We start from the raw sequence: 27551 nt of genomic DNA, 5'->3' as shown, positions 1-27551 counted from the left end.
AATTTTTTCTCAATTTCTTGTATATATTTCTTTTTCCGTATCATAATACTCTGTTGTATTATTGCCTAAATTCTCTAATACATTTGTGTACATTTGCCCATGCTTCACTTTCTCTTCCTGTCTTGCATCATCCTGCCATTGAAGAAAACACCTCTTGTACTTCTTTTTAAATTCGACCCCTGCAATTATAATTTTCATGTTTACCACCACATAGTCTAACATTTCATGAAACCGATTCTCTTTCCTTGCAAGTTATGTATGCATGTAAGGCTTTAATTCTATGAACATGCTCTCCCTACCTCACATACACAACAGTTAACCTTCCCATCTTTACCAGTGCTGCATCTAGTATTTTCACTGTTTTTTTTTCACTTCCTAAGATCCATGTTATATTTCCACTTTGTTTGCAATCTTTCTTTACTTGTCAGGAATATTACATGCCCTAACAGAATAACACCCACATCACATTTAGCACACCATTTCATTGTTTCTATCCTTCTTACAGTGTTAATAATGCTTTTCACATTTACTGAAAGCTCTCTATAGTTGTTACTTTTCCATCTTTTTAATTTTAGGGGAAATGTTTTTAAATTTTCAAATTCTTATTTTGACTCTTTCCCCAGCTGAATATTTTTTCCTGGGTTTATGTAAAAATGTTCATTGATCCTCAGAATCAGATATTTCACTGGCTAGAGTTTCAAAAAAATGATTTGTATCGATGCCATCTCCTGACCTCTCTTCCCGCGTGCACTCTCTCTCCTTATTTTCCCCTCACACCAGCCTCTTGTTGTCCTTCCTGATGTATGGTTTCTTCAATTTCCTCTTCTCCTTCATTATTTTCTGTTTGTTCTTGATGATCCATCTGAGGGTGTCCCTTTTTACACAGCCTGCATTCAGGCACCACCTCCTTGCTGTATGTCCTTTCTCCTCACATTGGTTACACTGTACCTTGTCACACTTATTAATTAAATGAGAAAAGTCTCCACAAAAGAAACATGATTTAGGCTGGCCAGCATATCTTAAATGTCCTTCTATGGCCAGCCACAAAAATAACACTTGGCAAATGTTACATCATGTTGTTTTTTTTTTCACATTTCAAAACACTTTCCAACCGCCAGCTTCCATTCCATAAGTTTGTCATCTCTGACTTTCACAATATTATCAACAGTTTCACACAGACCTTGCATGCATTTTTTAATATTGTGTTCTTCCAGTTCTTCAGCTCTAAATAGCAAAATAACATATTTTTAACACTTATGCTACTACCAGAAAGCAAACAATTGTTCCAAGGATAAATATCCTTATTTTTGTTGCACAGTTCCAGAAATGTCATCATCAGTCCATCAGTTTCATATGTTAAGTCACAAAATGTTTCTGTCCCAATAGGTATATATGATCGTTATTTTGAGCTTTAAAGCTCAGAACTTTTACCAAATTGCCCCATACATAATATCTGTCTGTTACAGTGTAATTTTTTCGTCTTATTCTTCCAATTGGTCTTTTGTTTTTTTTTTTGCCTGCTATCACTGCTGCATAAATTTTAGCTACGGTATCATCTGCTGACATAAAAACAGAAACCATCTCAGTTTCTTGCTCCTTTCCTCTTTTACTTTCTGTCACTGATACATAAATTTTAACTGCTGCATCCTCTGCTGCTACATCATCTGGTTTCTTTTCCACATTACCATCCTTAGAATTTCCAAAAAAAGTTATCTCCCATTTCACCCCATGAAAAAAACGTAGCTGTCACATGCATCATCCCTGCTCGATTATTTTTAATAGAACACCATCTACAAGCTCTCCTGATGTCAATTCTGTTATCTGTCCCTTTTCAACAGATTCTCTTACCTCCTTCTCCATGGAGACAGCTAAACGCTGCTCCCCTGTATCACCCCCCCAAAGGAATCTTTATTTACATTCTGAATCTGTGTATTGAACACATTTTTCCCCAAACTCTCACTTTCTACCTCCAAATTCTCCATGGCTTTCTCTCTTTGTCCATAATTCTGCTTCCCTCAGGACTCTTCCTTCCTGCTGTAGAAGCCCTCTGGTGCCGTCTTGAGCTCCAAAGAGTAGGTCGATGTTCTCAGATGCACTGGCCAAATTTCCATAGTAGTATAAATACTGCTGAGAGCCTCCCTTAAAAAGAGGCTACTAGCCTAGTGGGACTAACCTGGTAAAAAAGAATAAATAAATTAAAAGATTTAAACTAAATCCTTATCTCTATCTTCATTTCAAAAGTAAATAAGAAAACAGTATGCACACTGACTTGTTTTGAACTGTGTTTTGGGGGGGGGTAGACAAATAATGGACTTTGGAATGGATGTAGGGAGGTGGGGGCTTGGTTCTTTGTCCATTACCCTGCCTAGGGCCTCATTTGATGATGGTCCAATTCTGCTCTGAGGCACCAAAACAAATGTGATGGATATATTTGGGAAGCTTGGCTAGGCTTGTAATGGCTCCTGTGGTTATTAGCCTAGTATATATGTATGAACCAACATTTGTGATTTTGCAAGGAAGAGTTCTCATAAAGACCACAATTTATGATGTCTTTTCTAGCTGGGAGAAAAATCACCAGATTTCTTCCAGTGAGCATTGCATTTCTTTCAGCTAGATGTAAATAAAATAAACTGGATCTAGCTCCCTAAGTTACTTATCTATGCACAGCTAAAATAGCAGTCAATGTGATATATCAACCAGCAGAACTTCCAGCCACTGCTACCCAACTCTAGGGGAATACCCCCTTTTAAGTATCTGAGGTCAAAGGATCAATACTTAACCCCAACTCACAAAACTTGTAATAATCATGGCAAAGCTCTTTTCTCCAAAGGTATATTTTAATGTGATATCCCTGCTACAGCAAAACAAATTACTGCCATTCACATCTTCAGAATAAACACAAAGTAGGATGAATGCAGTAGGATGAAAGCATTGGCTTAACAGTTTGATTTAATGTGTTTTACAATACATTTTTAAGGGCACATGACTTAGGATTGAATGAGTTTTACAATGATTGTGGTATTAGTGTCATTATACTTAACAGTTTCTGACACGGTCTGAGGATGCCATCCCAACTAGTGCATTTGTTGTTGGTTCTACTTTAATAATTCATGACTTTGCCATTGCTCATCACCCCAGGATAAAAAACAACCCTCTAATAATACTCCTCTGAATACTTATTAGTGCCATATATCTGCTATACTGCCTGTCACTGATGTGCGATTATGAGGCTCTCTAGCAATCGGCATGCTGCAATGATCTAGACTAAATCCTCTACCATGACACTATCATCACTCAGTCTATCTGTACTCACCTTTACAAACGCACCTGTTAAAAACATAATGTGCTACCTTCTCCTGTCCGTGGTGAAACATTCTCTATAGTGAGATCACTACCATAAGTGTCCTCCTCAAGTGATATTCTCTGCGTAAACAGGACTATATCATTCTGTTGTCTCTCTTGTCTAATTACTGCTCAAATGCTGTTTTTCAAACCATGTAGTTGTCTCTGTAAATAGGTGTATATCATGTTAATGTACATTTGTCTCTGACCTCTTCCTAAATGCCATTATTCAGACAAGGTAAAAATGCTACCTAAAACAACCTGCATGCTTTTCATAATGCTATTACTCATTTTAAGTAAAAACTGCTGCTAAATGCTACATGTATGTATTGCATAATTCCTTTAATGTGATAATCTTCTGGAGCTCTTCTCCCCGATGCCATCTGAAAAAAGAGTATCACATTCATTCGGACCTTCCCACTAAACAAAAGCAAGCAAGCAAGTTAAAATGAATTAATTAAATATAACAATAATCCTGCTAGACTATGTGGCTCTGTCTTTCCCACAATCTGTGGGCTATGTTGGCGTGCAAGAAACCTTTGCTGTGGGACAAGGAGTGTCCACTTCTCCCTCCAGTTTGGGAGTTATCAACTCATGACCTTAGGAATAAGAAACAATCAAACCAAAAAAATAGACACAAATATTTATTCATTTATTTACTTATCTTTGTTGACCAGGAAAGTCTGGCTGGGATTGATACCCTTTTTCAGCAGAGGCCTGGGGAGAAAGCTCCAATATTTACACAACGTAGGCAATATACAGTATATTTTCATTTTCCACATTGTATGTAATATTTTCATGTTGGTTACATATGCATTTTGGGTACAGAATTAGGTAAATAAATGTTGAAAAGCCTAAAAAGTTGGTCATCTTAGAAGCAACAGGCAGGATGAATGAAGCTATAGTCAACTCATCAAAACTGTGTTAGATTATTTCTAATGTGTTCCACTGCCTTACACATAACAGTAGTGAGATTGAGACCTGTTATTGGCAGGGATGGCAGAGGGACCACCTTTATACAAGGACACGACAACAGCCTTTCTCTACACCTTAGAGATATAAGCAATGGACAGACTGTAGTTGAAGAGGTGATGGAGAGATTTTACTAGGTGGGACGTAGCACTTCTCAGCAGCCATCTTTGAACATTGTCAACTCATGGAACTGGCATTTTTAATTTTTGAAAGTGCCAAAGGTAATTTGAGGAAGGGGGATGTGAGATGGATGTGGACAGCGGGGAGTCTGGCTGAGGTTAAACTGGATGAGAATTAATCTACAATAGAAGGAAGTATCTACATGTCTGTTTGTCTGTCTGTATTTAATATATACCCTTGTCATGGCCTGGATCATGGATGAGAAACTGTAGTAGAAAAGTTTACTTATGTGGCATTCAAATAAAGAAGTTACATTGTTTGCTGTATTTCTCAGTACTGTACACAGTATGTATTAATTTGTAGACATGTACAAAATATCATTGTCTATAATATTACATTACCACATTTATCTCAATAAATTCATTGTGTGTAGCATACCTCTATATATATTATAACAGGTGGTATTAAATCCAAAATTGCTGTTGTTAAATTGTTATACAGGCAGCTTAATTATATGCAGTACTCTTAGTACATATATCACTGTTGAGAGTTGCTGTTCTTCTTTCGGCTTTTTCCCAGTTAGGGGTTGCCACAGCGAACTCCGGTCCACTAATGTTTGGCTGTAGATTTTTACGGTGTCGAGGTGCCAGCCCGATGCCCAACCTTCAACAAAGGCACGCCCATTCACGCATATCTTTTGAATGCCACTCGACTGTGGGGAGGACATGCAGACTCCACACAGAAGGCGCTCCAGCCGAGAATCGAACGGGAGAACCTCTTGCTGTGAGGCGACAAAGGTACCGCTGCACCACCGCGGCTTATAACACTGTTGAGAGTACCATATAAATTTGCACAACATGATTGTTAAGTGCAAATTAGACATAAATGCACCTATTATGTTAGTAGTGTTATGTTTAACAGAAAAATGCTTATGAACAATATTTGTTGCAGGTTACTCTCTGTATGTATGTGTAGAAGCCTTTTCTGATAAAGTAACAAAACCAGAATTCCTTAGTCTCAGGCCATGTAAGTTATAAACTGACTGTTTTGTCTTGCTCAGATGGTGGACAGACTGTGTACAAAAGTGCAAGAACATGTGACATCACTGAGTAACGCACCTGGGAAGGAAGTACAGGAAGATGTCTTGTTTGCTGAAGACACTGTGAAATATGCAAAGACATCAGTGGGTGTAAGTCTGCTTTAGTCTGAGCATGCTAATGTTTATGAACCTTGAAATGTTTACTTTCTTTCTTTTTTGATTATTTAAACTATTCTCTATGTGTCATTTAGAAATTTACTGAAATTATGTTAGTTAAAATGTAAACAGACCAACTTCTTATCTGAGAAGTATTGGCAGTTCTGTCAACTCAGTGCACATGGTTCCTTGAATGATACTGCACCTTGCATATTATGAAATTTAAGTCAGAAAGTGTCTCAGGCTGCTTAGTACTTAACATATTCAAATCAAGGAAGCAGCTGCATTTCATGACATATTTAAAGGAATGGTGCTGTGGAATTACTGCTGCCTGAATGCAGTTCCCAAATAACGCCACACACTTTTTCTTCTAGTATTAACTATCTAAGAGGATTACTCTGTGATCCAGGTGCTGATTTTTTAGATTACTCAGATACAACCAAGCTGAGCCAGTGACATTTGACTATGTAATTGGATTTGGTCATGACTAAACAATACAAGACAGCACAAACATGGACAAAAAGACATCCGTTTCTATTCATGACTGAAATACATACATGAACATAATACTATGATTAGGTTATACTGATTGTTTTAAAAGTACATGCTAGTCTGAATAACCTCATTTGCTATAGTGTGCAGTCTATATATCTCACTGATATTATGTGCTAAGCTGATGATGTAGTTTTGCCTTTAAGAAAAAAAAATATTTAAATCATTTCACATTGAAATGTTGACTCTTGTAACAGTTATCCAGATGTCATCCTTTCAAACATTTCTGCTGTTAAGTTGGTCTTAACTGTCCTTAACTGAACACCTACACACCATCTCCCCTTAGTAACTAACATCTATCAACACATTAATTAGCAAAATGAAGTCAGATTGGTACATGTCAACTGCTCTACTTTCTGAAATGATACTTAAAACTGGAGTTGCAGGCATGGTGGTGACATGGAGGGACAAAACCCTGACTACAGTCCAGGTAACCCAAGCAGCTTAGGTGCTTGATGGTGCAAGCAGGGAGGATGGCCATACCTATACAGGGAGGGTAGGATCTGCCTGCAGCCAGAGATACTTCCTGTTGAGACTGGGGCAGAGTCTTCCTGATAGCAAGGCAGGCTACATAAGCAAGGGGAAATGGTTGTGATGGCATCGGCAGGGATTCTTACATCATCTTAACTCCATCAAGTAAGGGATACTTCCAAATAAATATTCCCAGGCCATGCATTTGATGTTTGGGCTTTGTTTTCTCTTGTCTGTAAGCATTGAAAGTGGGGAGATTGACAGTCTTAGAGGCCATAGATGACTGAGAGGTTGTTCTCTCACTGGAGAGGGAGTGGTCACCTGTGGGCTATGTCAGGATTTGGCCACTCTCCCTGGATATTCAGAGTGTGCACAGGAAGAAAAAATTTGGACCTGGAAATCATAAGGAATAAACATATAGATGCTGTTCTCTTCCTGGAGAGGAATAAAAACCCAGATATTGTTCTCTTCCTGGAGAGGGATAAAACCACAGATGTTGTTCTCTTCCTGGAGAAGAATAAAAACCCAGATGTTGTTCTCTTCCTGGAGAGGGAGAGCCCACCTGTAGGGTCAATGAAACTTCAGTCTGGTTCCCTCCTTGATTAAGGGGATGATGCTTAGAGGAGCAAACAGATCTGTAGAGATTAGAGCAAATATCAGTGGTAAACAGAGAACAGGGGGTTAAAATGGATATTTAAAAAACTGGACTGACAAATGCAGATCTTTTTTTTTTTGTTTCACTACCTACAGATATCTATCTAGGAGGAAGATTCTACTCTTGAGTTTCATCCCATAAAGGAAAATGTGGTTGAATCAATGTTTTTTCAGACAATAACTTATTTGTGGGAGCCCTATTAGAATGGATTTGTATACTATAAGAAGCCTAATGTGATCTGCATCATGAAAAAGTAGACAGTAATGTTTACTAATGAAATAGTAAATAGTACTGTACATATGTCACATGTGACACACACTAGTTAAATAAAATTAATATAAGAAATGCCTGTGGTATGGCAGATTGTTTGCAGAATAATGTTGTCCTTCATTATTTGTGCTCTCATGGCAGTTTTCAACTCATCCCACCACATCAAACTAACTCTTCCATACCATGTTTATTCTCCTGCATCACCCTGATAATGGTATCAGACAACAGCGTCTTCCTTTCCAGAAACCTCCATTCACAGTGACCACATTTCTAACTATTTTTCTTACTAGCTATCTTCTCTAGCACTAAAATCATTTTACTGATGATCTGAGATATACCCATCTTGTTTTATGATATATGCCACCTTCCGTAGGTGCCTACATGGAATTATGAAATAATCCCGCTGCCATGGGTACTTTTATTTCAAGAAAATGTGTACCCTACTTAGCATCTTTGAGTAATTCTTCAAATGTCAATCCAATCTGCTTTACAAATTTCATTAAACAAGTACTGTTTTATTTTTGTTGGTTATCTTCTTTTGATACCGCTTATTCATAGGTACCTCAAAAGTGAAATAAAAATTCCCCAAATATCTGTATGAAGTCTACAGGGATGGATTCCCTCAATGTCTGCAAAAAGACTTAGAAAAATGCGATGTCATTATAATTGAATGTGGAGATATTACCAATGGCTAGTTTTCTCTTCTGTAATGTGCCTTTCCAGATTATCCATCTTCAGTTTGTACTAGTTTTGACCAGTTCCATACGCATTTCTACACACTTACTGAATAAAATAGCTGCTCGCCTTTTCCCTCCTCCTGGGATGTCATCAGCAAAGACCTACAGAAAGTCTCTGCTTTTGCACTTGCTATAATAAATATGCCTCTGCTTTATACCTCTTGATCCTTTAAAATATTCCTTTCCTCTTTATATGATGTGAGCTACCTCCCCTGTGCTCTAAATTAAAAATAAATGTTTAGGGCTGTATTCATTGAACAATCCTGTGTATCGTGTCTTTGTTCACCTAATTGCCCTGCATTGTTGTGCGACTGCAGGCCCACCCTGTATGTCTGACATTATGCTCCATAGAGTATAAGTACCACCTGCCTTCCCCTCCCAAACGACTGCTTGGTAAATAAGGCTAGTCCTCCTTGAGCAACTGCGTCTCTGGCTGATAATCACTCTGTCCCATCTGGAATTGTCAGGTTAGCTATATCTGTATAAATGATTACAACTCTGTCCAGTAATGGGATCTTTGGCTGCCATGAGTAATCCACCACCATAAATAAGAACACCTTAATAAAATAAATAAATGCCAACCCGTAAATGTCCACAGCTTTAATAAATAATGAAGAACTTTCATTCCACCAGACACCAGAACTTCATTATAGTCATAAAAAACATTTCCTTAGATTAAATAGAAAAAATGTCGCCAAAATCATAGAGTATAAAATGAAAAAAAATAAGAACACCTGTAATAGCTTGGCCATTCCTCCATCTTCCATAATGCATCACAGTGTTTAACTGCAAGAAATTTGAGATTAAGAGGAAGCCAGTATCTCATCCCCTTTGGTGGACATCCTTAAGATGAGCAAGTTGTGGAGTAAAAAGTCACTCCCTAGCATACCAGCATTCTGTCCTACTTTCCTTCCCAACATGTTTGTCTAACCTTTAGCTCTGTAAAAAAAAATCATATAACCATGAGCATTTTGCAAACTGCTCGCGTTTAAGTCAGCTGTATATGCAATGAAGTCCTAGATGCTTTAAGTGTCTTTTGAAAGTCTTTACTCTTCTTAGCTGCTGAAAAGGAAAAGATAATAGCTATGCAGACAATTAAAACATGCTCATTAGCTATGATTTAACAATAAAGATGTGAGGTTATTGTCCATGCGCTGCAGTCGAAGGCAAAACCATGTAGTGTCTCAGTGCACCCCCCCCCCCCATTTGACCAGTTTCTTTCTCCAGCAGGACAGAGGGCATTGAGGAAAGATACTGCAGTCACATGTACAGAAAGGTGCTGAATACCAGCAGGACTCATCTTGTGAGCCTGAGCCAACATGCATGTTTTCACACCATTCCAATAGCTTAGAACACAGTTGGTCTTTGTGCTTGATTTCTCTGAGAAAAAAAAAAAGCTTTCTACTCTTTGTGGGTTCTTTGGGCATGTTTCTGTACCCAATCCAGTCTTCTTTCCATGTCCGTTTCTTCCTGTATAGCTTGGTAGACATCACTCTCATCTTGCAACCATTGCTATGCTCAATCACTTTGTGACATATCTGTACCTTGGTCAGCTCTTGATTTTTTCTAAACTGCCCATGAACTGTTTTGTTGCCTCTTATTTTGTTTATTTGAAGGTGATGACATGTTTGAACCTTGCCCAATGGATTTCTTGTTTCTAAGAGAACTCTTATTGCAAGAATTTTCAGGCTTCAGTCTGTTATGAACTCTCCATGTCCAGACAGGCAATATAGACAGGAAGTTTATAGAGGCTATACACCGTTTCCTTGAATTGTCTCCATATGGGTTACAATGTTTTACTTTTCATATAAAGTGTAGATGAAAAATCATCCACAAATTTAAGGCTCCCTCTTTTTCACTGCATGCCAGCTGTACTGAAACAACCATTACTCAGTTAAGAATGATTCTTATGCTATAAGGACTTGTTATGAGGGACTTGCATTCGCTGTTCTTTTCCTCACTCGTGAATGCAAGCAATTGCAAAAGGATATGTGGTAACAAAGTTCATTTCTTCTGTTATGTATCCTACTAATGTTTTTCTTTAATTCTTATGATCAAATGAGATCAATATTTTTTTGCATTTGACCTCCAACATTGATTCTTCAAGTCACCCATATTGCAGTAAGAATTGGGCTTTGTTATGAGTTATTAATTAGTGCTGTAATGATCTGTTGTTGACTTTGGTAGCCCTGGTTCTTACACTGTTACTTTTATTCTTATTTTCTCCTGACCGACTATAGTACGAAAGGCCTCTTTATCTTTAATTATCAGAACAACCTTTAATGACAGGATGAGCATTATTTTTCAGATCCTGCTTCTCTGAGTCTGTTTAAAAGTGAGATTTATTCGCTAACGTCTGTGATCTTCTGTGTCCTTTGGTTGGAAATTCACCCATATTAAATCCAAATAAGTATTTATTTTGCCAGTCAGGTCTGACAAAATTAAACTGACATCTTTATAAGGGGCTAGCCATGCCCCTACACTACATATTTTATTTATTTATTTAAGTCTGTTTTTGTTAATTGATATGTGTAGGAGTAGTTGTTTCAGTGGGAATTTACTTTTTACTTTTAGTTTACAGGGACTGAGGTATAGTAATATTTAGGGTTTGAAGCTGTAAGTAGGATGTTGGTAGATGCACTACATAAATAGGTGATAAATTATTTGTATATCAAGTACACCTAAAGATGGTGTCCTTCAGACCCAAGTCTTCCCACAAACTGTATGAACTGCAAGCCAAGCTCTCCTCCATGGACTGGTCACCCATACTTTGCCTGAAGAAACCCCAACATAGTTGCTAATCAGTTATATTTCAGCTCTACAGACCACTCACTTCCCCATAGTCTCCAGACTATTTAAACATGCCAACACTCTCAAAAGAATTGAAAATCTTAATGCAGAAATGATATGAAGCCTGGAGAAACTTGAAAAAAGATGCCTCAACCACAAAGAGACCACAGAATGTCAACTAACAGAATATCACCAAGCGAGCAGAAAACCAAATACCTCAAATCTAAACAAATACCACTCCTAGACCATCACAGACATTTCTGACATGAAGTAAATAACATTTCTGAGAGAGATCACTATATATTACATGTCATGACGGCTGCATGTCATGTCTGTAATGTATTTCTCATAGCTACAGCTAAGAGAAAACTGAAGGAGAGGATTTATGAACATGTAACTGACGTTAAAAAGTAAATTCAGTGCTTTATGCAAACATGTCTATGTATAGCAGTTTTAAAAAGTTCTCGTTTCTTGTTATTAACCATGTGACTGAGGACATGGGAGGGGGGTGAATGGAAATCTGAACTGGATAACAGAGAATATTTACTGGCAAATTCTCACTGATGTTTATAAACCCTCTTGTTTAATTTTTTTAATATTAATGTTAAGGTTCATGTAAAAAATGCATGGTTTTAAAATATTAATTACATACAAAAATATGTTGTTAATTGAATCCATATGTTTATCGATAGTAGAGTTGTTTTACAATTTTGTAATGATTTTAGATATTTTTTTAAGGCTCTATGGACAGAGAAGTGTCATATTACAGATTCCTTATTGCTATTCAATGTTCCAATCCCAACTGTGATTTCAAAACGCAAGTACCTCTCCTTTGGTCTCTTTTGGGCATTGCCAGGAAAATAATCACTATAAATTGGAAAAATAAACAAGATACCTTATTTACTAATTGTATAAGCTTAGCTACATGTGTGTGTAATAAAGAAATGAAAACTATTCTTTCTAGAACATCTCATATAACTCATAAACGGTTAGCCTGGCAAAAGCTACAGGTTCCATTGGATAAATATTAATGGTTTTATATCATTTATACTGAATTTTGTTGTGGATGATTGTATATAGTTTTTTATAGTTTATTATTCTGTTTATCTTTTTCTCGTGTCTTGATTATTTGTACATTATCTATTGACTATAAAATCAAATAAAAAGATGTTTTAAAAATATGTTATTTTCTAAAGTTGTTGAGAAATATTTTTTATTGGTTGACATTTTTGGGTCATATGATTGTTTTTGTATTATTTAAATGTGTTATGTCGCAGTAGTCTGTACTCTCTGATTGCACTTCTTTGAGATGAAATCAGTAAAAAGATTTTTGTTTTTTTGTCTGCTGTCAGTGTTTCTTCCTTATCAGTGTTATTTGGATTGTAATGTGCATTCATGGCAATATTTGAATGCAGAAGGCTTTAGGCAGTGTTGATGCCCATTGTTATCACAATGTAAGATGTTTTATGAAGTCAGTGCATTGAGCAGTGCATGTTTCCATATTAGGTACGCTATAACATATTCATAACACTACTTATGTATATATGAATGCCGTCATTTATTTGTATCTGCTAGACCATATATGTCTTGTAGTCTTATCCTCATGTGTGACTTGAGGTGATATTTATTAATTTAAATTCATTAAAGTGTTTGCTGTCCACATTTTATTGGAGACCCTACAATTTAGCACAAATTAATATTTAAGTCAGTTCAAAGAAATATAATAATGAGTTATGTATACTGTGGTGCTTGGGGAAAAAAAAATGAGCACATATAATTTGAATGTCTCTTGTTTCTTTTCTTATTTCTGAAGTTTTTGCCAGTTTTATACAAAATGGGAAGCAGTTCGTTTTCAGATAGCCCCTTACATGGTAAGCTGGAGACGATGTCTGAGGAGATTTCACATGCAGTTAATGAGGAAATTCGGGTAAGTTGTGCAGCTTTCATTAAGTGAATTACTTAGTAGTGTGGAAGAATCACTGACTGAGTAGAATAAAGGCTGAGACTGAGTTTTTTTACCCTGGTTAGGAATATGTCAATAATACAAAATACATCTGCAGTGTTGCAGGTCCATGATGAGTCAAACTCTTACCTTCCAGTTAACTGGGTTGGTGTTTCTTGTACATTTGCTAGAAACATTGTTAAAACCAAACTAATCCACTGCATTTGTTTCCTGAAGTCAGAGAAGTTTGTATGTGTGATATGATAAATCATTGTACTCTAAGTGAATTGTCAACTCATATTTGAAACTTGGAGAGATGGTTAGCAGTGATAATTACTTCCTCAGAAAGTTAGACCAGTTAAATACTTTCATGCTGTAAAGTAGGGGACAAGTTGTGTGTGTCATTTTGAGTCTTTGTTTCCTTATATTCTGGTCTTCGTTTTCTTATTATTGAGTAAATCGGGTTTACCACTGGATATGGAGCTCACTTTTTGAGTGACCTAGTAGCAGAAATAAATCAGGCGGTTGCCTCTCTGTTATGACTGCAACCGGATAATGTACAAATAGTACTAAAAGTGTAGTGTAAATACAGGTTTTTAAAGCTTTTCATGTTAATAGTTATTTGTTCCAGCTCCCTTCTGACCCTAGCTGTGGAAGCAAACTAGTGATGACATGTAGGGTCTTTATAGGACAGTTCTGCAGTAACCAAGGCAGTACAGTCTCTGACATGGTAAATAGTAGCCAATCACTGATCAGTCCAGTGGTGATGCACTGAGTTGGTGGTCTTTATTAAAAACATACAGAAAATAAATTAATTCATTAACAGCTATGTAGTGTGGAATGTCTATACATATCCTTGTATTCCAAAGCAGTTTCTGAAAAAACACAAGATAATCAAATGTAAATATTTTGTGAACAGTAAAAGCAATTAAAATAGTACAAATAGCAATGTTATCTGTAAGAATTATTCTTTACAGTGATAAAAGTCAGTGCATTCATAGTCTTTCCATAAATTCTATAGCACACAAACCCAGTATTATATTTTTTGCTAAAGTTTCATAAAAATTGCCATATCTTGTAAAATGTGCAGTCTAGACTTATATCGTTAGAACACACTTGTTGACCAGGCATAAGCTTGTATATGACAAGTACTTCCTCTCTAAGTACAAGTTTATTGAGATAGTTCAATAGTATGAAAGCATATGCTTAATAAATAACATTGAATATCTGAATATCTTTTAAGTTGTGCAAGTTACAATGCAAATATTAATGATAGTTTTCTTAAACAACATCTAAGGTTTTAGATGATGCTATGCGATAGTTTGTAAGTCACTTGTTTTTTTTTTTTGCTTTTTTCCTTTAAGTATTAAGTACTTATGGAAATACTGCTTGTTGTCATAATTACTAGCAAACAACTAGAAATATCACAAGCATAGTATAATATAAATGGACATTGACAACAAATGTTCCTGTCTCTGACCATTTCCTTTCACACCATACCCCTCAATAATATTAGGTATCGCCTTTATAAAATTATGAACAGAAATATGAAAATATGAATAATAAATGCAATCAATTATTGATTTCTCAACTACAGGACATTGTAAATTAACAATCTTCATGTTGTTTTGTTAATAATTCCCTGTCCTTTGTACTACTTCTTATTATTAACTGGCAATTCATTTAGTTAAAGAAGCCAGACACAAAAAAAAGGACTGGATGCCATAAGAGTTATGGGTGTTAAGTGGAAGTACACAAAAAAGGTGCTATAGGTTTGAATGAGTTAATAAATGAATTAAATCACATTTTCATTATCAGTAAGATTATAAAACATTAAATTTAATCCCTCCACCCTTTTTGTCCATAAAAATACTTCATTTTTTCCCTTTAATTTCCTCATCCTATTACAAATAGATTCGAGGTGCATGAAAAAACATTAACATCAGTTTTGGTGACTCTTTGTTAATGCACATTTTCATAACATCCATAATATATAATATCCATTTTTACATTCCTCACGTTTTGATCCTCTGAAATATTCCTAGAGTTGTTCCAAAAATGTTTATCTTTTGCACTCATGCAAAGCATGCTCTGTTTTTCCTATTTCATTACATCTGTTTTCTTTCTTTAGCACATTTTTACATTAATCCTTTTACTTTCAACTCTCTCAGCAATAACCTCCAAGTAACATCTTTAAATTCAAATAAATCTTTAAGTATTTTCTTTCTTTCTTTTATGGCAGATTTTCATCCTATTATTAAATGTATCCGAGGTTTAACATAAAAACACTCTTGCATAATTCTATCATACTTTTTTTCAACATTTCTCAATTGTACATCCACTCATTCACTTAAAAAGAAATTACATATCATTTTCTTCTTTCATTTTCTTTCTATCTGTAATTACTTTTCCCTCACATCTTTAACAAATTTAATACTCAGAACATATAAAGAATATAAATACTTTACTTAATTCACTAATCCTAAGCCATAGTTCCCTTTCTTATTATATACAGCACCTATTAGAGTTCAGCCTTGAATCACATAATACAGAGAAAAACAATTAAATATTTCGTAATGCTTCTGGTAATACAAGCACACACACATTATTTAATTTATATAAAACAAATATAATAAATACAATTTATTATGACATTTAATATAATCTCAAAACTTCCCCTATTTCTTTCAAATCACTTCAAATCATTTTCCATTGCTCCTTTATTACTTCCATCTTCCCAAATCTTATGCCCAAAATTTAAATTTCTTTCTTAGGAAAACAAATTCCACCTATTCTAAATTTGCTTCCACATCCATTACCCTTTTCTGGAGTTTTCCAGTGCCCTGGCCATATTTCCCATAGTCAGTATGAATACCACCTTGGTTCTCTCCTGAATTAAAAGCAGTAGCCTAGTGGGACTAACCCATTCAACAAAGAATGAATAAATAAATAAATAAATAAAGTAAATATTTTGACCAGAAAGTGTTTACACTTTGCACCTGAAAAAAGGCTTTTATGCCTACTCATCAAGTGAATAAAATAATAAAAAAAAAAAATGGCGCCCACCCTGACAGCCTGCAAACCCTGAATTAAAGAATTCTCTTTCTGGTATTACATTAAACCACTGTATAGTTTACCTGGTCTCCTCCTTTGTGTGCCACAACTCTAGTACCCACATAAGATTATATAATGGTACAACAGACTTGAAACCACAAGTGGTGACTCATTCAGCATAAACAGTGACTCTTGTCCAATGTACTAGGCTCCATTCCTTATAATGAAGAAATGTCTCAAAAGCATTTTTCTTGAAAAGACAAAAGCTCTGCTTCATTGTGTTGTCCACAAATAACACAAATAACTTTCATCCTTTCAGTCCCTGAAAAAAAGCAACCAATAGTTGTTAACCCCCAGCCATTACACTGTACACTCACAAACTGCAACCTTAGCTTTGGATCATAGTTTATTATCCCTGTTGGCCTTCAGTGAGGTTAAAAACATACACCAGAACAAGGTACTAAAAAGAGGCTCAATTAGATAGCAATGAATGGGGTGCAAATGTGGTGGCACTTGTTGCCTCACAGCAAGAAGTTTCCCATTTCGATTCTTGGCTGGAGTACCTTCTGTGTGGAGTCTGCATGTCCTCACTGTGGTCGTGTGGGTTTCCTGTGGGTGCTCCAGCTTCCTCCTACATTCCAAATACATGCAGTAGGTGGATTGGATACTCTAAATTGTGAGTGTGAGTGTGTGTTATGGAAGAATTACCACAGCAGGGCTAGTCACCCAGCGGTGTAAGTCTTGGCTCTAGATGATTGTCACTGTTGGAAATTATCTACAAGAAAAAAAAATCATAAGAATTTTTAATACAAAATTTTAAAAACAAAACAGGTTCAATTGAATAGAAATGAATTAAACAGCCACCATTTTCAAGCAAAGTTATTTTTGATTTCAATATAGACATTCCAAGAGGAAAAGAAATATCCCTAATTAAGAAGTAAGAAACTTGACACTGTGTGCAAAATGGAAAAGAGGTTCTGTATGGATAGATGAATGACTAAATAAGAGCTATTAAAAATTAACAGTTAGTTTAAATATGCTTTGTGGTAACATTCTGAATTTAATTCAAATGTTACTCAAATTCTGAATTTAATTCAAATGCTACTCAAGTTATTACACTGTACAATAAACACATTTTCTGTCATTCCAAAAGCTGTTTTAAAGGATTGAAATGCCTTCAGGATGTATAAGCTTGTTGTAAAGCAGTTGCCTTTAAGCCACTTGTTTGGCTAGCATGCTTTATTTAAAAATGGCCAGCCACAGGAATGCTATGGTGTTATGTCTAATATTTCTGTTATGTTCTTTTCATCTTATTTGAAATATTTTATTTTATTTATTTTGCTTCATCTATTTAATAAATATTATAGGGGTGGGGCAAAAGTTACCCTTTTAGAAAAACAAGTGTGGTCCTATAGTTGCGAATACATTATTAATGTGTATGAATGAAGGAACCAAGATAATACATACTGAACAACCACTGCAAAGGAGTAAACTCTTGCAATAAAATAAAGCAGGTATCTCTTGGATATCTACAGTTACTTTATACCAAATAGTCACCCACATTTTCCTCTAAAATAAAATATTAGAAGTATTTTCAAATTTCTTTATATAACTGTCAGTAAGTAATAGTTCTAAATGTTGTTTTTTAACTAAACTTCTTAGAGGCAAAATATTATACTAGTTCACAAAGTAAGCTTTCTTTTTGCTGTGTAAAGTGTTGTTGTTATAAAATAAATGCTAGTAAATTCTAAGACTCTGCTATCATTTTGATATTTGTGTTCTATTCCACTTAAAACAGACCAATGTGTATTGCTTTTCTCATAGCCACAATGGATAAACATTGAAATTATTATCTTGTTTTCCCCAAGAAAATCTTCCTTCTTTGTGCACTCTTTCATGCCCATACCATGAGGTAAGGCTACCATCAAATGAGGATGAAACATTCACGTGAGTCTCAAATAAATAATCTGGAGAGGACATATATAATTGAGAACTAATATGCCTTCTTGGGCGTACCAATCAAGAAAATATGTAGAAATTTGAAAATACTGTTAGGATAAAAAGAGGCACGCTGAAATTCCTTCTAGAAAATCTCACACCTCATGGGTGTCTCCTTTGCAAATAATTATCAAGTCATCAGTAAAGTGAAACTAACTCACCACGCATTGCTGAAAAAAAATTGATGCATAAATGTACTTCAGTAACGCCATGTCAAGATTGCCTTATGCGGCCACAAATGGTGCACTGATGACCACCCCTTTACTTTGGTTGCATAATTTCACCACATAGAAAAATATGAAACTAATAAAACAGGAACAAACCACTTGCTGACAAACAGGATAAACGCCCAGTGCTCCAGAAAAACTTGAATAATATTAATGAAACCAAAAGGAGCAACTAGGCTGATGCAGAGTCACAAGTAGAAATGAAAGGCAAAATCCTCAGGTTAAAATCCAAATGAAAGGCAAAATCCTCAGGTTAAAATCCAACTTTAATTCCACTGCAGGTCAGATAAGTTGGATTTTAACCTGAGGATTTTGCCTTTCATTTGGATTTTAACCTGAGGATTTTGCCTTTCATTTCTACTTGTGACTCTGCATCAGACTAGTTGCTCCTTTTGGTTTCATTAACATAGAAAAATATGTTATTCAGGCAAAACCAAATAAAATAAATCCTGTAATTGCATAGATGAATGCCATTCAAAAACATATGCAATGCTTCAGTCCCAGGTGGTGACTGATGTTAGTTTGTAGACTTTGAACATCTAAGGGAAATCCCCTGACCAAACGCTATTGGAAATTATCTACAAGAAAAAAAAAATCATAAGAATTTTTAATATAAAATTTTAAAAACAAAACAGGTTCAATTAAATAGAAATGAATTAAACATCCACCATTTTCAAGCAAAGTTCTTTTTGATTTCAATATAAATCTTCCAAGAGGGAAATAAATATCCTAATTAGGAAGTAAGAAACTGCCATCCTCAATATTATTATCTTTTTTATCACAACATCTACTATGAGGTAATCCAGTCTAATTCTTTTAAGTGCAAAATCATAGGACTAATCTGTGGCTTTGTTAGTCTACTTACCGGTGAGATTAGAAGTGCTAGTATCCTGTGTACACATACGTACATATTAAACAAAGTTGATAACTATATTTTTACCTTTATGTGCCTGCTTAATTACTATTCTAGAATCATTTGCTATTTTTTTTTTTTTTAAGATTTGTCATTCTTTTGTACTCAAGTTACAGTGAGCATCTAATATAGACTCCAAAAATAATCAGCATGTAGTCATTCAGTTTCAAAATTAAGTATTGCAGAAAAATCATAATCACATACATTCTGCATGGAGGTATGAAAGTGCTAATATTAACTGATGCCATCAATATCACAGTTACAGTAAACATTGTTCACTAGTTTGTCTTCTGCACAAGAGAAGTACTTCTTACTCCCGAGAGAATCCTCAGAAAAAAAGAGTAAGTTTCACTTCTAGGTGCTTTTTTATTGCAGTTGTATTGAATTTTAAGTCCAAATTTAGAAGATTTAGTTGTGTTCAAGTCAATTCTGATCCATTGAGATTAATTGCAGTATTATGGTTCACAGGTATCTCATCAGAAACACTGTCAAAAAAAATGATTGAAAAGAGGTCTGTCAGATATTAGGTGTCTAACTTTTAATGTGACTTCATTAAAAGTTACCTGCCTAATATCTGTATTTTGTTTGTTGGGTACTAGGATTAGGAAACCACAGTCATTAGTTCACACTGCAACACTTCCTCCTTTACCCTGCACATCCACAGCAAGCACACACACCTCTAAAACTTATAAAGGTGTGGACTCTAAGCTCTTAAAACCCACTGAGATGACATCTACGTACAGTAATATTTTTGTAACAAATTATATTATGAGGTATATTGGTATTAGCCTGTTTGACCTGTTTAAGAACAGGCTGACAGCTGTCTCTCCAAACATTACAAGGGCTCTTAGAATCATCTACCCTGACAAATATGATTATGAGCTAATAGCAACACATGTAGGAGTGAACATCCTTAGGTGCAAAGTAGCCACAGGGCATGCATGGATATGGTTGAGGTTGTTATGCATGTGTTTGGAGGGGGGAAGACACTAGTCTTAAGTGTTTTTTTTTTATTTCACCAAGAATGATGCTGGGATTCAAAGACAATATAAAAGAGGTTAATAATTGGTTGTGTACCTGGTGTCATTCTAGGGGGATCCAGTACATGTCAGCTTTGGACAAGATGGCTGGCAAGCCTTTGTACTTTGCCAGGGATGATCTGCATCTCTTTTACCAAGGATTTTAGATTCAGACTAAAGCCTGTGTTGTCCCCTGGACATTCCAACTTACTAAATTTTAATCCTGAGTCTTAAACATAAAAAGCATTATCTTGAGGCATTCCTGCAACTTGAATGCTTCATATATGTACAGTTAGAGAGGCAGTCTGAAAGCAACAAACACACTCCCTGTTTTCCTGGGTTTAGTGTCTCTCATCCCTTTAGACCTAATAGCAATTGGGGGCGTGGGGGTAACAGTATTTTTTATGGGGGGTAGCAGTATTTTTCAAGAATTCCATCACCTCATGGCAGGTTCATCAGAACACCAAATTTGAATGTCAAGATTTCCAAATCACCCTAAATAAAAAGATTAATTAGCACTTAAAAGCTGTACAACACCATCTTTATCCCCTTCTGAGCATGATAGCTATCTTAACAGCTTAGCTGAAATTCCCATTAAAACTAGTACCTTTCTACTGGGGGACTTCAACTATCCATCAATAAACTGGATGACCTACATTGCCAGTAGTCAGCATGCCCAGCACTTCCTTGAAATTATAAATGTGAACTCCCTTGTACTAATAAAAATAAAATAAAACACAATTCAGAAGAACTGACAGGAATCTTTATTGAGCTGCTAAAATCCAAACTAAGATCCCCTTTGTTCATATGAGCTGTGTTTCTGTTTTTTTTCATTCCGTGATATAGCTAGCTGAGGCTTACTGCACAAATTTAGGGGGCTGTAGGCCATTTCATATTTCTTTTTCCCTTGAACAAGTAGTTAGCCATCCCACAAGGTGCACCAATACCCTTGATGTTGTCCTCACAAATCTAATCACTCCTTGCACACATCGTACTACTACATATGAACACTGTTTGCTTTAGCCCTCTGTTGAATTTACATCTATAGAGGTCTTTATGAATGGCTCATGGAAGGGAGGGTTCTGAGGAATTTTTAATTATTTTTGTAATGTCAAGTAATTTTTGAATTATATTAGTAGTGTATTAAGAGATCTGTTTAGATAGTATTATAGTATTATAGTTGAATTAAGTCTTGTTTTTTTAGTTTAGTTATTTTGAAATGTGTACAATTTGCCACTAATGGTATTTTCTGATTTGGTAGCTGTGCAAACCTTTTTGTCTGTTTGTTTTGGTTTCTAGTCATTTATTTAAGTTGGGGAGTTGTTTTGTGAGAAGTTTAATATTTTTAATTGATTTATTTTGCATTAGAATAGCAGTTTTAACTGAGTGATGACACGTTTATGAATAGTACATAAGTAAACATAACATCTACACTCTGAAACTGTTAGGATGCGAGCATGTATGTACATACTTCTATGAGTGAGGGTGTGTATACATACCTAGTTACACACACACACACACACACACATATATATATATATATATATATATATAGATAGATATATATATATATATAGAGAGAGAGAAGACACATGTGCATACACATGCACATAATGGGCTTTTTATTTAATTTCATCTCTATGACCCTTTGAAGAGTAAATAATTACACTTCAATGAATCTGATTCTAGCTTACTTGACTGAATTCTAGTTAACCAGGTAAACTGTTGATTCTGGAGGTGTTGATATTCTTGTCTAGTTCTTTTATTCAGGGGATCCCAACCTTTTCTGTACCAAAGGACCATTAATATGGCACCCCTTTGACAATCACATATGACTATGTTGTGTAGAATGGTATGATGATGGAAAATGCAATAGAAAAATGTTCAGTTATATAAACAAGTGTTAATATAAGAAAATACATATGATAAACAAACTTGTACTGCAGCCAAGGTACTGGCAACATTTATGAACAAATATGTATAAATGGCAATGCCAGATATTCCAACAGAATTAGCTGTAGCAGAAGAATTCTGTATTAGCAAGAAATAGAAATACAAATCTCTCTAGCACCTCGGATAAAACAGCCTGCTACATCGATAACTTTTGATTTAATTTATTTCTTTTCATAAAAATGACATTTCCCTTTACATCTCCCTCTGTTGCACATTTTAATTCAGGCCCAGTCATTTGCTACATAACCTCATTGATTTTGCTGGAGATATGTGTGCTTTGTTGCTGGAACTAACTGAATTAGGCTGGGGATCTGGGGGTTACCAGACCCAAGAAGCTATTTGGATTTTAGATGGTCTGACATATTTTGGAACTTTTTTCCATCCTTTCAATCCATGTGTGTGTTGTACTGTTACCACTTCTGATTAATGTCTCAGTTTTATGACCATCTTTTGAATTATTTATGCCTCAGTTTTCAGGGTATGCTTTGTAAACATTTATTTAAATGTAAATGTAGAAAATCTTGACTTAACCTGATCAACAAAAAATAAGTAAAATATTGCACTTACAGACAGGCGTCAGGCATGCAGACACACACACACACACACACACACACACACACACACACACACACACACACACACACACACACACACTATGCAAAGTACACAAAATTATATTTCTGAAGTACATATCTGTTAACTGGTACTCTACATACAGAAGTACGTATTTGCTAAAACTGCTTAAAATTAAATCATACTAATTGAGAAATTGTGCTTAAAATATGTAATCCATTCTATGAAAATAACTTCTCACAAGCTGCTTAATTCTTTTTCAAAGTAGTGCTGCCTTAAAATATTCACACTACACAGAACAACAGTGAAGAAGTCAGTGCAGCAGTTGTCCTTAGAAATTAGTTAAGAACTGTACAGGGAGCACTTTAATGGCACATACAATGTGCAATGGAAGTAATTTTCTTTGTCTTAGTTTGACAGTGCTAGAAATTGTTTGTGTGGACACTGGCTGATATTGCCAACATATCCATTTATAAAGTGCTTGCAGTACATGGAAAATACCAATTATGCTTCAAATTGGGGAGAAAAAATAATTTTCCGTGGAAGTCATTAAAGTTCCCAACATGAAACATGGGCTAATTCTAAAAATGCCCTTCTAGTGTGATGTGCCAATTTATGATTTAGAAACCTGCTAGCCATGATGAAGTAAAACCTCCTTACTAGATAATTTGCATGTTTCTGAATCACAATTACTACTCTGATGTGCAGATTATGACTAAACTGCACATCCTATAGTAACTTGTTACTCGTGTACACAGTGGAATCACCCCCAGTCACTGTCTCCTACACACATTTCACAAACAGGAACACACACACACCCACACACACACACACACACACACACACACACACACACACACACACACACAAAATACTACCCCTGTACCTGGTCTTACCCTCCTGTGACTCCCTCCAATCCCATAATACTTTAGTGCCATTATAGCACATATGTTTTAGGCCTTGGTGGTCTAGTGTAACCCCTCACTCCTGATGACCATTGCAGCATTTTAAAGAGTCATCCTTGGTAGTCCACCATCACCCTTGTGGCCATGTTCACTACCACATTGTGATGAGGATAGCCATACTGAAGTATATGGCCAAGCACTTTCTTGAATCCCTTGGTTGTATAGTTACCATCCTGAAGGCAGTTCCAGAGAGAGAGAGAGAGAGAGAGGGAGATCATATGAATAATTAGCATATGCCTCTTCCCTTGGAATGCCTTATCCACATTCAGTATGACTACAGAGCAAAGCCCTTCACTGTGCTGCATATCTTTGTGTTGGAGGACCTTGTAGAACTGTGTAAGGGTGCTTACTGAGTCGCAAAAAGGTACTGTGGCCTGCAAACAGCTGTGTACAAATTGTGGTGCCTTTATGAGTGCAGCCTTTGGCGTTATAGCCTAGTTCTGAGGTATGAACATATCTTTAACAAGCTGTTATATCTAGGGTCATATGTCAGAACCTTGTTTTATGATCAGGGCTTCTGCCATCAGAGGAATGCATTAGACACACTTTCTGACAGCTTTGTAATCTGTCACAAATATCACAATGCCACCATACCACTCAACTGCTTAGCATAAGAATTGGGGACAAGGTAAAAAAAAATAAGGAACAAAGGCTTAATATCAGGATCAGAGTTTTGATTTTGCTCTTCTTTACTTAGGAAGTTGTTACACTAACAGGTTTTGCATTAGTATGCATTTGTCTGAGGGATATGAAGTCTGAAATTCAAATATCTGTTATTATTTAATGACTGCAATCTTTGGTAATTTGTAAGAAAACTGCAAATTTTATGAAGAACAGACCAAAATATGAGGCAAAACTGGGACATCCTGAAAAATCTGGAATAGTGGAGAGTTATGTTTGTAAAGTATATGTCAGCTTTTAATATTGTTTGTTGATTAGATGTATACTTTGCTTCTGATTACTCTAGTCAGAAGTGAATTTTTTTTCTCAAACAGAGTAACAAAGTGGTTATGATCAGTGGCTTGAGGATATTCCTTTCTGTTATGTACTTTTTAGTGAACAAATGCTGCATCACTCTTCCTCTTTAAAATTCCACTCTTACTGGAAAGGTGCTTGTTGTTCGAGGTACCACATGGTACATAAATGGGTGAGAGAGGCTGGAATATTGTTAGCAAGTAACACCCCTCCTTTAAAATGCAAATAAGTTGACTTATAGAAAAATAAGATATACCTGAAACTGGCTCACCACCAGCTATCACATAAAACCAAGTCTTAAAAGTGTTATCAAAAGCTAAAAATACTGCATTGATGGGTAGTGACAGTATCCCTGTATGCATTTAAATAGCTTGAATCATGATTTAGCCACACCCCTAACAACAATGTTCAATATCAGTCTCCATACAGGATTTGTACCAAGTGAATGGAGAACAGCTACAGTCATTCCCCTGCAGAAGGGAGGACCTTCCACAGACCTAGGCAGTTATAAACCCATGAGTCTAACCAGCCTTATATGCAAAGCCATGGAAAGACTTAGCATTGAATTAATCAATCTAGACTTAGGGAACCTCCAAACACTGGACCTGTCTCAGTTTGGATTTGTCAAGAGCAGGTTGTGCTTACTCAGCTTGATGTATTTTTTTTTTTGAAAAGGTCACCAGTGTAAATGAAGAAGGCAAAAAGGTACACACCACATATCTCCACCTGGCCAAAGCTTTTGACATGACTTCCCACTCAGGCATAGTAGAAAGCTAAATAAACTGGAAATAAACCCTTGTGTCACTTGCTGGATTGCCAACTAGCTCACAGATAGGATGCAGACAATCAAACTTGGGGAAGTTACCTCCGCAAAGAGACCAGTCACCAGTAGAGTCCTCAAGATTCTATGCTGGAACATCTCCTATTTAGCATGTACTTTTCTGAAGTAAAAAAACAACACCAAAGGGTTCTGGCTGACTAGGTTTGCAGATGACTGTAAACTAGGAGCAGTCATTGAATCCCAAAATGACTTAACCGTCCTTCAGGAAGGTTTGTCTGAAATAAATAGCTGTTTTCAAAATCATGGTCTGAAACAAATCTCAAAAAATGCTTTATTGTATCCTTTGAGAAGTCATCTATCCAAGGGAACTACCACATTGACAATACTCTGCTAAGAATTGATCCCAGTTGTTTGGGTTTGAGAAATTATGTGGACAGTGATCTAAATTTTGATCAACATAGGTCTGTTGTTGTAAGAACGTCTATATTGCACAGCTTATAAATAGAGGGATTGTGTCAAGATCCAGGATGTTATTGTCACCCTTTATTCAGCCCTCATTTAGCCAGTCATTGAATATAATGCCTCCCTTTGGCATGTATCTAGATGCATGCCACAACTGGAACGCCCACAGCGATACCTTCTAAAAGGATACAAGGCCTAAATAGCATGTCCTATATGGATTGACTCAAAGCCTGTCATTATACTTTGTATCCTACAGACTGCTAAGAGGTGACCTTTGTCTGGCAAGCAAGGCATCCTCCGACCCATTATTGATGGATTTATTGCACATCAGCAAGCAGATGGCATCAGAAATATTTAGTCTAGGGATCTAAGCTTCTTCTACAACATCGACAAAATAGTTTGGAGGGAAAGGTATATTTCGCAGATGATAGTGCTGCTATGGAACAGACTCCCTATCCACATAAAACAAAGTTCAAGCCTGTCCATTTTCAAGAGTAAGTTATATCTCTGGAGGGTAAACAGAAAATTTACCCTCTAACTGCCCCCTGTACAACTAATGGACAGAGGCAGCTTCTAAATGCTTTAGTCTATGCATCAAATTATCTATGGTATGATCCTAGTTATTCTTATTAGGGGTAAAAATGATATAGATAAGGCCAGTCTATAACCAAATGAGAAAGGGTTTTTTTTGAGCACAAAGAGAGAAATTGTCTAGACTTAAAATGATCTACTAAGTCCTGTTCCAAAAATGCATAAGTAATTTAAGTGAACATATCTATCTGTAATAGCAACAAATTAACATAATTATGGATGTTAGGACTTAACTTGGGTTGATTCACCCGACTTCTATTTTTTTCTTGTTTTTTTTTTATGTCCAAGTTCATTTTTATGGCACAACCCATCCATTTCCTGTTTAGGGTTTAGCATGTATTTTCTCTTGATCAAAGCAATGGAAAAAAAAAAGGCTGGTATATCCAGTTAAACTTGTGGAAGTAGGCAACAGATGCTATACTTTTATACATTGTGTTTAGATATGTTGTACTGCAAGACATTTTATGTTATGTTTTGTATTCTTTCTTCTTAGAAACTTAGTTGATGTTACCTCATTTTTTTACTTAGTTCTATAAAGCCTATTTATAAATTGTACATTGATATTAAATTCCATTTTCATTCTTTGTATCAAATATTGTTGTATAATTTACATTTTTCATACTTGTATTTTGCAATTCAATATTTTTTTACTTGCATATTATATTTTTCTGGAACTTTGCTTCCCAAGCCTCATCTGAAAAGTTTTTTTTTTTTGTTGGCCAGTCAGACTTTTCTGGTAAATAAATGACAATAAATAAATTATAAGTTTTTGCTCAGTACATCAGGATATTTTTTTTATTAAAACACAGAACTTTAAGTACCCTATATTATGGATATCTTTGGTGGTGCAGTGATGCAGCGGTTAGCAGTCGCCTCACATTAAAAGGTTCCCCAGTTTGATTTTCAGGTGCCTTCTGTGTGGAGTTTGCAGGTCCTCCCTGTGTTTGTGTGGGTTTCCTCTGGGTGCTCCGGTTTCCTTCCATACTCTAAAGAC

The 27551-nt window shown here is 35.8% G+C and overlaps 1 protein-coding gene across 3 annotated transcripts in view; it reads left to right on the top strand.

Annotated features, from left to right (window-relative positions):
- LOC122809736 (capping protein, Arp2/3 and myosin-I linker protein 2-like) overlaps positions 1 to 27551 on the top strand; it is a 1549910-nt gene that overhangs the window by 1184179 nt on the left and 338180 nt on the right. For all 3 annotated transcript variants that reach the window (XM_044081444.1, XM_044081445.1, XM_044081446.1), the window contains exons 22-23: positions 5495 to 5623; positions 12918 to 13031. In XM_044081444.1, coding sequence (XP_043937379.1) covers positions 5495 to 5623; positions 12918 to 13031 — 243 coding nt within the window. The remainder of the gene's footprint in view (positions 1 to 5494; positions 5624 to 12917; positions 13032 to 27551) is intronic.

This window comes from Protopterus annectens, chromosome 8.part0 (genome assembly GCF_019279795.1).
Source record: "Protopterus annectens isolate FY-2018-M chromosome 8.part0, PAN1.0, whole genome shotgun sequence".
Lineage (NCBI taxonomy): Eukaryota > Metazoa > Chordata > Ceratodontiformes > Protopteridae > Protopterus > Protopterus annectens.
The sequence above is the reverse complement of the archived record's forward strand: the minus strand, read 5'-3'. Positions and strand labels throughout refer to the sequence as shown.